General features: G+C 42.2%; 1 protein-coding gene across 1 annotated transcript in view; it reads right to left on the bottom strand.

The window, feature by feature from the left end:
• The window catches only part of RYR3 (ryanodine receptor 3), a 609,228-nt gene that overhangs the window by 354,124 nt on the left and 242,355 nt on the right, over window positions 1-12,749 (bottom strand). The window contains exons 24-27 of the mRNA XM_018554200.1: window positions 4,196-4,355; window positions 2,852-2,999; window positions 1,593-1,798; window positions 207-381 (exon numbers count right to left, since the gene is read on the bottom strand). Of these exons, the coding sequence (XP_018409702.1) occupies window positions 207-381; window positions 1,593-1,798; window positions 2,852-2,999; window positions 4,196-4,355 (689 nt within the window). The remainder of the gene's footprint in view (window positions 1-206; window positions 382-1,592; window positions 1,799-2,851; window positions 3,000-4,195; window positions 4,356-12,749) is intronic.

Genomic DNA, 12,749 nt, shown 5'->3' with positions numbered 1-12,749 from the left:
CCTCACTTATACCAATGGCTTTTAAAGTACATCTGCTGACAGCATTTAAAATACATTCAATTACTTTTTATTAATGGATTAAACGATATGTAGCTTGAGCTAAGCTTTGAAGATTGTTAGCTAAAGTACTGACGAGTTTTCAGTACTGAATATCTATTAAAGGTAAGTGAAATGTTATGTTTACTTCTGTAAAATATATTACTTACCATTTTCAATTTCAAAATCAGCAAATGCCAGTTCAGACCCTTGGTTAGTAATGAGCAGTTCTCCATTTAACGTGAAGATCATAGATTTATCATCCATATTAATCATGGATCCCACCACATCTCCTGGCTGCCAGTTGCGACCAAAGAAAGAGCTTCCCATGTTCCAGCACTGGCCCTATGAAGATTAATACATTCATTATTATATGTTATGAATGTGCTCACACAACTGGAACAAGGATTGCCATGGATGTAATAAGCTCAATATCCTTTATGGTGAAGATGGTCATAGATATAATGATGTTTTATGAGTGCCTTTTTATCCAAGGAAGTTTTAATGTTTGTGGGAGAGTTGATGCGACACTTAACTAGAAAATATATTCTGGAAGTTGTGCTCAAAAGACAGGCAGAGAGAAAATAACTATTCAGCTGTATTGCCTGTGGTCTTGCTGCAGCTCAAGCAGGGTTTTGCTTTCCCATGTTAGAGCAAGGAGAACAGTGTGCAGCACTGCAGTGAAATTACCATAACTCACTCTAAATATACTGATTCTAGGGGGTCTATTCACAAAAGGGTAAAGAGTTTGGAGAAGGCAGGAGAAGTGAACAATCTAGGACAAAATAGCTGAACTTGAAAGTGAGTGAGAATTTCTCTAAATCAGCTTTTTTGACCTAGATTGTTCACTTCTCCTGCCTTCTCCAAACTCTTCACCCTTTAGTGAATAGACCCCTAGAAGTCTGAGGCAACAGTGCCTTAGAACTCACACTGTAGATATGCAGACATGAAGCTGTGGGTACAGGGTGCTTAGGCACCCTCACATACCAGGAAGTGTACTGATATTTTTCAGGAGTGATTATGACAAAGGGTAATTTTTTCAGGGTACTGCTTAGGCAACATTAACATTTCTAAATCTTAACATCAAATCTTCACTTTTTGAGTTCAGGTCCACTTTCAGGTAAATTCACAAAAGCATGATGGCATCACTGAAAGCTTAGTTACAGATTATTTAACCTACAATTACTTATGCTAAATTCAGATAATGCAATAACACTATAGTTCTGAAGCAGTAAGAGGGCTTCTGGACCCCCAAGGAAGATGGCCTGTTTGTGGCAACAACTTCTGTACTTATATTACTGGTTGCATGTGAAGGAGTAGATTTAGTCAAACACAAAAAAGTTATTTACTAATACACTTCTAAATTAATCTTGTCTACCAAACCTTTTGACTCCTAAAATCATATTTTTCGGAGTTGAAATTTGTTGTTGCCTGTAGGCCATAGAATATCCAGTGTTGTCTAATATCCATTATATAGGCATGCTAGTCAAAGGGCGAGTTGATGTTTAGAAACATTTTAAATGTATGGGGGAATAAAGTAGCAAAACATTACTTACTCTGCTTCCTTCAAATACAAATGCCCGATCATCTGCTCCGAGTTGAATGTCCGGCCTGCAGTTGGGTCGAGCCCAGCCTACTCGCATATCACCTCCAGTCACCACTTCAAACTCAAAATACCAACTCCCAGATTTGACAGCATATGTCTGCTCCACCCTAAAGAAGCGAATCTTATCAATGCTGATGCGCTCCATCATTTGGTCAGCTACAAAAATATATACAGGAAAAAGAAAGTCAGTACAAATCTTAATAAAGTGTGTGTTCATCACTCTTGTAGATAAAATAAGTAAATGTAGAAGGGTGAGTGGCTAATAAGGGTATGGCAGCAGACAACTATGAAGAATCCAATAAATAACAATCAAACATGCTGATAATACCATTATATCCCATCATATGAAATGACAGCAACAATGAACAATTATCTGTATTGTAGGCTCCAGGTTCACTGGCTAATATGGCTGTTGTATCATCCAACAAGTAAGAGATTTTATTGATTGTAAGGAATTTAATAATTCTTTGTACAATCAGAATTTCCGAATCAGTTAAAATACTTTATTACATTTTAACTGATATTGGCCTTTATGTGCTGTTATAACTTACTGATGTTTGCTATTGGGGGCACGTTTAGTCCCTATTCACACCTTCATGTTGAGTGAACGTGTGCCGCAAGTGAGCAATGACTCGCGTTACCGCAATGTGTTAAAAACCTGCAACACACTTTCAGTACCATTACATGTCTATGGCACCCTAAACACAGCCAGCAAAACACACATTTTTGCCCGTGCGTTGTCACACATTAAACATGCACAAATGCAAGGTCAGCATGAGCTACTTTGCCACACGGCGCAAACCATGCATAGATGCATTCAAACACGACGTGCATTCTGGAATGCCAAGGTGTGAACAGGGCCTTACTGTAGCTCGGTAGTATGCATTGTATCGCACACTGCCGGAGCTGTCCCAGTTTACTTTTTTTTATGTGGGGAGTACAATGTGTACACTCCATTTAGGTCCTGTATAAAGTGCACTGCGATAAAATGCTTGTTTGCATTTTATCTCAGTTCACCACCCACTGTGTTGTGGTGTTATTGGGACACAGAATACAATTGTTTCATCTGGTGTGGTACAAAGCAGGTCACCACTATATGTGTGAACAGGTCCCAAAACCTAAGTCCTTGTCAATCAGTGGTGGGCAGTAATTTGTTTCTTTTATTATTGTAGGATCATACACTATCCTGTGTTCACAACATATTCTTACTGATTTCTTGGTCTGGTGGTTCAATATTATAGCCATAGCCAATAAATGTTCTCACAGCTTCACGCAAGCTGTCTCTATTAGACTTTTTAGTCCGTTCATCAAGTAAAGCATATGGCACCAAGCGAGGATTTCGTTTGTTCTTCAGGTCCTAAGAAAAAAAAAAACAACACAGTATTTATAACATACAAACTGCAAAATGCAACTTAAAATACGGCACATGCTTTTTGTTATAATACTCAAACCATCACTTTACTATTATCCATGCAAATATACAATTATTTCAAAATCAGGACACTAGTATTATGAATGCAATGTATAAAAAAGCAATATCTCAAAATCAGTAGCTGTACTACTTTTCTGTACAAACATATTTCTGTTTTTCCTCTGATCTACAACATAGTATGTTGGCCATTTGTGGACATTACACTCATGAATAGAAAATTACTGAAAATGTAAAGGGCAAATTCACTTTTAGCTGAGGGTCATCCTTCCAATTTTCTTTAAAAAGCACAGCACTTAGGTTTCAACTGTTTTTCACCTCACTGGAAAAGTTGCAAATTGGAATTTGAAAATAAAATGCAGAGTTAACACAATGTTATAAAGTCTCATCATTTTTTTTAGACAAGCCTCGGCCTCTCTCACTCCCATCTCATTAGCAAGTGGTTTTGTTCTAGTTTACCACTTATGTTCCAGTTCGCCATTTTTGCTTTTTTATTCATTTTAATAATTTAGTTTTTTTCACTTTTGAAAAACAGTTTAAAGTTTTTCTAGTTTGCTGGCCTGCAGATTTGTTTAGTAAACACATGGAAAAATAGGGTATACTTTAGAAGGTTTATAGCATTAATACTAGACTATAATGTAGGTTTTTATTCGTTAAAAAGTTGCAAACCTGACCAGGTTTGACTAATGTTCATTTGCTCTATTACATGTCAGGCCCCCCAGAAACTGACAAATTCTCCTTTAGGATTACACACAACGTTGTTTGATAAACTGTGGTTTGGGAAGCAGAAGTGATCAATGGGGCATAGATGAATGATCTTCATGGCTCAGTCCAGTATTCAGAAAGGAGCAATAAACCCATTAATGCTAATTTTTAAAGGCTGGTGTAAACTAATCTAAAGCAAAGCAGGCAAGATACCTACTGCAGCAAATTGGATTTCTTTCCTCTCTCAAAAGACAGAATCTGATTAGTTGCTTAGAATGGCAGCCCCCATGATTCTTCTGTTTTCCTTGCACCATTCCTTTACAGCTTTATAAATCAGCTTTTGGATTCACACAGAAAAGTGATGACATATACACAGCATTTGTTTTAGAAACACGAAGCTGCACATCATGATAGCTTACCTGCTGAATGCCATAGGTCCATCCTTGTTTTATTCTGTCTTTAGCCCAGACATTGTGTGCATTCTCTGCAAGTTTATCAACAAGAACTTCCTGGGCTGGTAACAGTTTTACATCAGACAGGTCCAACGGGGCAGGTTTGTAAGCATTGGACATCATATAACTGTAAAAATAATGATAGCTTGTATGTTAGTAAACGTGGACTAAGATTTACTGCAGAGCTCATGGTACTGAAAATCTGCTATTAATTGTGGTTTCATACTAATACTTGTCCTTCTTAAATCATTAAAATCGGATGGCTACCAACAGAGACCTCATGACACAAACTGCATTCTTAAAGACGTCACTGCACTTGTATTCCATTGAGAACAAGTCCCTCTGCCGCGGTAGCTGATGGAACTTTTAGTTTCTCCATTAACAGATCCTGTCATAGGATAATGCGTCTGTGCACAGCTCTAATACATTAAAAAAGGGCCCGTGGGGAATAAAACTCCACAATTCAGGTAACATGGGTGTAACATGAAACATGATCTAAAAGGTAAACTTAGCCTTTAAGAATGAGAGTTAAAGGGCACTACCTGTGTCCGTCAATGGACAAGTAAAAGATTTTTAAGCAGTTCAACTGAAGGGGCTGGGAACATCAGCTGGGAGATGCAACAAAGTGGAAACAAGAGCAACAGAGCAGGACTGAACACCCTGAGAAGCTTATAATCCCACAATTATAAAAGAAAGGAGTAATAACAGTCCACCAAAATACAATGGGTGAATAAAAACAACACCTGAAAAAGGTGAACCAGGCAAAGTAGTTACTTAACGAAGAGGAAAAAAAGGAATATGCCTGTGAAACCTTGCCTTGGACAACAAAAGGATAATATTCCAAAAGATTAACAGCCTTGGCAGGCACCTCTAAGTCAGCTAAATTAGGACCCCACCTGGAGCTCCTCCCACAGGACCAGCGCACCGCTGACTCGTCCCTGCTCTTTCCGGCAGACGGACACAGTGAGTGAGGGCAGATTTGGGGGGAGATTTATTAAGCAATTATGTATTGTCTGCACTGTATTAGCAGTATATACTCTACATAGAGTATATACTGCTAATACAGTGCAGACAATACATTTACAATTATACTAACATGAATGTATTAAATGATCTGTATGTAGCCCTGTACTATGGATCATTTAACCCATTCATGTTAGCAGAGGATCATTGTAAATGTATTGTTGCAGGCACTCTATATGTACATGTACTATATACTACATATAGAATGCACTGAACAATAGATTTACAATTATCCTCTGCTAATATGAATGGGTTAAATGATCCGTAGTACATGATATGTAGCCCTGTACCCCCTTTTCCACTTACAGAGCTAGGTTATTTTTCTTTTAAATAAATATTAATGTAATTTTATTGGTATCTATCTACCAGTAGCTGCCTCATTTCCCACCCTCGGCTTATATTCGGGTCAATACTTTTTCCCAGTTTTTTTTGGTAAAATTAGGTACCTCGGCTTATATTCGGGACGGCTTATACTCGAGTATATACGGTACAAAAACCCAAAGGGGTACATGGAAAGGGCTTGGTATACAAAAACAAAACAAAACAGGGAGAATCCAGGAGGATAGTTTTGTTCCCAGAGATCACAGAAAAGCCTAGATCCTCACTGTTGCAAACATTTCACAATAGAAATGGAAGCACTAACATGTAGAAGCAATAGCTAGACCCAGGTGGTTCCAGAGTAATGAGGAGGTGGAAACATTCTGGAATAGAAAAAAACTCTGAGGTAGGAGTACTGCCAAAGTAGAAGTGGCCAGCATAAGGGTGTCTATAAACAACAAATTTCAAAAGACCCTGTAAACATAACAGAAAAATCACACTAACCAAGTGTAAGTACTATTATTAAGTATGTGTAAAGGGCTAACTGTTTTGCAATTAGAGAGGGAGGCAGAATCAGATCATCTTCGAGGAATGGCAGTAATAGATGAGAAGGACTGAGAGTTCTGTCACATGAAAAGATCTCTTGCGTTCCTGCGAGTCAGAAGCTGGAGACTTGGGCATACCACTATGAAGAGGATGACCAAAAAGACACCTGCCTTTATATGGCAAGTGCATATGCATGTTCTTTGAATGTATATTCTGTTGGAAATGCAACAGTATATTCTGAAATGTACTGATTGTATTACTGACTGTGATATGTCTTTTGAGCTGTAGATGGCGCTGTAGTGCAATGTTAGATTTCTATATGCATGCTTATCTATGATACACAGGACGTTCTTTTATCTGTATGTTTCTTGCATAATGCTTTATTCTGATGTAATTTCCTTATAAGCAAGTAAAACTTAATTCAGCATTCCTCAAGATCTCATTGCTTCACCTAAACAAATAACCAACATTGTCAACATCCCAAGCACATAGCCAAAGTGCTCTACACAGAAGGACAGACATTATTGTCATGCAAGACACCAATTTAGATGTTTCTAAGAGACCTATAGAGCAGATATTCAGGCATGATGCTGCAAAACTCTAGGGTCCTAATCAAAATAGAAAGAGCCACGTGTGATCCAGTCAGACATGGTTTCACAAATTAGAGTTGCCACTAGAAGAAGACAGAAAGTAATACCAGTTCGCTGATACTGGGTGTAAAGAGGGAGTCTATAATCCCTGAAGATAAAGACATCATTGACAGAAGCAATCTGGTGTTATTCAATTCAAGAACTGGTAGGTTTATTGAGGGTTTGGACCATGTGTCCAGAAAGTCAATTTCCATAGGTAATAGCTTTTCCACATGAAGCAGGGAAGTACATGAATGAATAGAAAGTTTCCAGTCTTGGGTTAGGATGTTTCCTAGATAAGAGAGTAAAGGAAAGGTCTGAGAGTTAAAAGGAACATGAAAAGATCATGTACCTGGTGTGTCAGTTTGATCCTTGAAGTGACACTAAACTCAGGAGTTAAAGGTCTTAAAAATGCACTCAAGTACCTTAACTGTTAACAAAAATGTATCTTTGGGAGCCACCACTCGCTTGTTCAGGTAATGGACTACAATCTCACATTTAGTTTGCCAATTTGTATTGAGATTGTATTCCATCACGGAAGTGAGCTTGGAGTGGTGTCTACTTTACAACACACACAGGGACCATGGGGAACAAAAGTAGCCACCCTCCAGAAGGAAGGACAGTGTCAGCACCAATTAAGAGATAATTTGAGGATCTACAGCTGAGTGATACACAAATAAGATACATTTTTGTTAATAGTTAAGGTACTTGAATACATTTTTAAGATGTAACTACTGAGTTTAATGTCACTTTAATGCTCAAGGCAAAGCGGACTGTGTCAAACAAGTTGGAAAGAGTATTGTGTATCGTGTGCCTCAGATACCTTGAGAGGTGAAGGGCCAACAAGGTCAGAACTGTAGTAGGGGTGTGGGCTGAGTGCCTGCTAGATACTGAGCAAAAATCAGAAGTAGAAATATGAGATCTAGAAGACCTGAGAAGAAAGCATCCAACCTCCTAGGAATCTAGCAAAAAAAAAAAGGAGGTACAGCAGTTGTAGGCTGGGTTTACGGAAGGCTGGCTTTGCATCCAGACCTCCTGAAGGCAGCAGTATGACCAGCTGTATATGATTTTTTCTGCTCTTGGGTCCCTCAATGAAAGATTAAGAAACTTAGAATTATGCTTACCTTACTCCCCTCTTCTGCATTGCTTCCTGGGCAGTGCAGAGCAGGTAAATCTCATGAGAAGACACTCTGGTCTATTGCATAAGCGCCTTCTTGTGTGATTTTAGCTGCTCTGTATTCCCCAGGATCAAGCCAGATTGAATGTGAGATCATCTTTACCCCATCAAAACAAATGGCAAATGCACTCATCAACTCATAACCAGCCTTAAAGCAAGGTGCACATGGAAGGGCTTTAAACAGTAAAACCGCAAAACATTTCCCAGCACACTCACCAGCCAGCATGCAAAAAAAAACCTGTCTAACCGATAAGGTTAAAGACAGAGGATTTAGATAACGTCTTCTGCAGAATATGTGAAAGCCGCACTGGATCGTCAAGGCCCCTCTGTAGTGCGGTTAAAGCTGGTTATGAGTTGATGAGTGTCACGTCCTACTGTCTGCGTTGTATGAACCACAACTGCGGAAGGCTGAGTGACTGTGGTATTATCTCTAATTATGGCAATCAGTACTGAACTCCAGGCTTCACTCTCTGTCTCAGGAAGGAGAGTTAGGAGTTCTTGACATCATCTGCCAAAGTAGGTATGGAATCTGTTACTGGTGTGCAGGGAAGGTATTGCTTCATACCCACCACTGGGTTAATTTGGATGCGATCACCACGTATGGTCTAAGTGAAAGGTTCACTATTAATATAAATGCACTGAGGAGTTCAGGTCAAGCACACTGATAACACAAAGTCTTATCCTTATATTGAATGCATCAATGTAATCAGATCCAGCGTAGGCAAAATGATAGTCTCATTCAATTAATAAGTATTACAATGTCATCAATCCAGCATTGGCAAAATGATAGTCTCATTCAGGTAATAAGTATTGCAATGTAATCAATCCAGCATAGGCAAAATTATAGTTTCATTCAGGTAATAAGTATTGCAATGTAATCAATCCAGCATAGGCAAAATGACAGTAGAGTAAGCAAGGTACTTATCCGGTCCCTGGAAGGTACTGGCTGGTCAATGTCAAGGCTGCCTCAGTGGGAGTCCAGATCCAGTGGGTCACAGAGGTTCAGGCAATAGGACTGGCGTGGATCCTCCAGGCTGGTACTGCATCAGGGGAGCAGGTTCGGTTGGGGGTTGCAGGCGTTGACACCGCAATAACGGAACGCCGTGCAAGACCCCAAAGCCGGCTTTTAAGACAAGAGGAAGTGCGGGTGGGCGGAGCCACATGTTCCTCCCGGCACTTCTGCGTTCCAGCGTGGAACGCAGCGGCGCCCAACACACACGTCACGGCGCCGTTGCCGAGTGTGTTCCACGCTGGAATGCAACGGCGAAATTCGTCGGATGTTTGTTACAATGAGTGCGTTTGCCATTTGTTTTGCTTGACTGATTTGGTGCAGTGACACACTGGGGGTCTCAGCTGTCGTTGTGATGTGCGGGGTCCCTTGTTTGTCCTTGTGCCTTTAAGGAGGTTGGCCTGCCTGCTGGCGAACCTGCACCCAATTTTTTATTTTGCTACATTTGCTCCAAGAGAGACTCTCATAGGTCAGAGTTAGGACTGCACTACACAGATGGGCCTTGACGAGGCAGTGCAGCTTTCACATATTCTGCAGAAGACGTGTATCTAAAACCTCTGTTTTTAACCTTAGCGGCTAGACAGGTTTTTTTGCATGCTGGCTGGTGAGTGTGCTGGGAAACTTTTTGCTGTTTTATCATCCTTACCTAGGCACCACAGGCAGAAGACGAGAGTAAGGCAACTAAAATGCTTTTTTCTTTACATCTACAATTTAGAACTAATATTATGTGATTTGTGAAGGGGGAGGGGGCCCAGACAGTAAAAGTAGACCTTTTACTTCAAGGTCCACTTTAACAGTACTCCATAAACCAGACTTGCTGTTGATTCCCTGGTTGTACAAAATTTCATAAACATCAATTTAAAAAAAGGCAGTGCCAGATGAAAAATAAATCATGTTTCGGGGTAGAAAAAAATGCATATCAATTTGGCACAAATTGTATGTTTCATTTTTGATGTGTAACAGATTGCCATTAGCTGTGCACTGGTTTTCCTAACAACATCACACAAACATAATTTCCACAAGGTTGCATGAAAGACATAGGTAATAGTGATCCTAAAATAACAGATATGTGCCACATTCACTAATGCTACATAATGAATGACAGGCAAATGAAAAATCAATGAAAAGTTACAAAGTACACATAACAGTGACTGCAAATAATTCATTATTGTATCAATATCAGGTAAGCTCACAACATTAGAGTTTTTGAAATGCATAAAGGCATTTGATTGCAATCCAAAGTGTAATTAAACATTCTCAAAATGATTCAGAATAATTTCCGCATGTTTCGCCGGTAGAGGGAGACATCTCCAACTCAAATGACATACAATAAATGGTAAGGATAATACAAGCACATAACACTGCAGTGGGACTTAACTGAAGTAAAGAAAATCAGATCAAAACCGAGGATTTGGCTAGGTGATTGCTTGTCTCATTTACCATGATGGGTTCACTGACATTCACCAAACATTCACTGGTAACATGTACCTCATTTATCATGTAGTTCAAACTGGTAAACCTGTAGTGAATGCTTAATGTAGAGTAGGAACATTTTGACAGAATGTGAAATGAATGCTTAGAAAATGCCATCAATTGTGCAGGCTCTAAAAGTTTCTGATTTAGCACACCGTCCAAATGTTTGTCCTCAGAAATGGTCTTGGGGGCGTGTCCTGGCCATGGCGGAGTGAGCACGTCTTGTCTCACTGCTCTCCCGATCCGCTCCAAAACCGGGACTAATCAGGGCACCTACAGACCCCTACAATGAGCAAAACCAGACCGAAGAAGAACCCTGACACCCCCCGGACCTCCGGCACAGGGTAAACTTAAAACTTTCATCTCCCCGGCCGCTCGAATCTCCGCGGGAGTAGGCCCCGGAAAAGCCGCGGCCTCGAGTAAAGGCGCGCGGCCGCCACTGCTCAACCCCGAATCTCCGCCCAACTCCAGGCTCTCCCCATCCTCTTACCCAATCCATGGGGCCACGGAGGGCTGCCCAGAGACCATCCCTTTGTGCGGGCAGACAGGGGATAGGAGGCCCGGAGGCCCTGGCCCACCCAGGCCCCACACGGAGCTGGATATAGGGGCCATCTTGAGCTTACTGCCCACCAAAGCAGATATAGAGGCGCTAGTAGCAAAAATCGAAGAGGCTCACAGTCGAGACATACAGAGCCTGCGACAAGATGTATCCCATCTGACCACGAGGGTAGAGGGAAACGAGACAAGCTCAGCAGCCATAGAAGGGAGATTGAAGGCTCTGGAGGAGTCGAGAGACACACAGGCAGGAATAATATCGGACATGCAACTCCATATAGAAGACCTGGAAGACAGAAACAGGCGTAACAACCTGAGAGTGCGCGGTGTCCCGGAAGCTACAGGGCCCGAGAACGTGCATGATACAGTAGTGGCCATCTTCAACAATCTGCTGGGCAACCCACCCAATACAGTGATTGACCTGGACAGGGCACACTGGGCACTGGGCCCACGCTCAGAGGACCCAGACCGACCTTGAGACATTGTTTGCAGACTACAAAGATTCCCGGTCAAGGAAGAAATACTGCGCAAAATGTGGTCCCAGGGGCCTGTGGATTTCGATGGAGCGACAGTGCGGATCCTGCCCGACCTCTCCAGGGCCACCTTGCAGCGGAGAATGATCCTAAGGCCGCTACTGACACGACTGCGGGATGCAGGGGTGGTATACCGGTGGGGATTCCCCTTCCACCTCATTATATGGAGGAATGCTACCTTCTTCGCCCTGAGGCAACTGGCGGATATACGCGCAATGTTTGAGTTCCTGGAAATGGAGCCCTTCCCGATTCCGAACTGGCTACAGCATCTACCTGGGGGCTCTGCTAGACAATGAATTCGCCCGGATCGCCTCGGCCGGCCTCAAGGGCCACAGCAGCGACAATGCCGACGGAGGTCCTCCTCCCGGGGGAACACCAGCGAACCCTAACGGGCCCCAGGATACAGCCACGACGACAGGTGAATTCACACATGCCATTTGACAAGCGGGACCAGTTTGGTGTTTACCCCTGCCGGGAGGGTTATGGGCTACCAAGAAGGACAGCATAGGACACAGGGATTTTGCCTGAATAACTGCAGGGAACTGTTTTGACAGCGGAGAACACAAGGGTCCTCCTGTCACTGGAATGCTGCCTACCCCCTGGCGGTGTGGAGCGCTCACTTACTGCATGGGTGAACTGGTAGTCTGCCGAGCATCTGGCTGACTAATATTAAGAGTTTTGGAGCTGGTTTGAAACATATGCCTGGTTTGGGAGGGCCTCGGGTCCCTCGTCCCCTCCGTGGGCGCCAATCGGGGTCCAAAGACTGCTGCCTTGAGTACCAAGGAATTCTAGGCAGCGTGCCGGGAGTGGTGCTCGAGAGGGGCGGGAGGATTCCTCCCTATTGATATGTTCTGGTTATATGCTCAATAGTTTGTTTAACTATGACCTCTTTCACTCACCAACCACGATCATATGTCAGAGGTCTAAATTGTAGGTGCTTATCACTCCGAGATATTGCTAAGAGTGGTCTTTCCACTCACTAATGTCCTGGTGCGGAGTGGGGGCGTTGAGTGGGACCCCGCTTTGATCAGCCACACTCCCACATAGGTCATCCCGCCTAGGGGATCTGGTCCTTTGGGCGGGTGAATTCAGGGGTAGTTACCCCATTAGATTGTTGCTTGTTAAATTGTCTACAGTATTGTCTTCCCCTACCTCCTTTTGTCCCCGTGTCGGCCACCGACCCTCTAGCATTCGGATGACTGGCCCAACCTCTCGCTTAACAACTCTCCCCTAAACCTTGCTCTCCTCCACTCCCTCG

Source organism: Nanorana parkeri, unplaced genomic scaffold, assembly GCF_000935625.1.
Source record: "Nanorana parkeri isolate BGI_ZX_2015 unplaced genomic scaffold, ASM93562v1 scaffold146, whole genome shotgun sequence".
NCBI lineage: Eukaryota > Metazoa > Chordata > Amphibia > Anura > Dicroglossidae > Nanorana > Nanorana parkeri.
The sequence above is the reverse complement of the archived record's forward strand: the minus strand, read 5'-3'. Positions and strand labels throughout refer to the sequence as shown.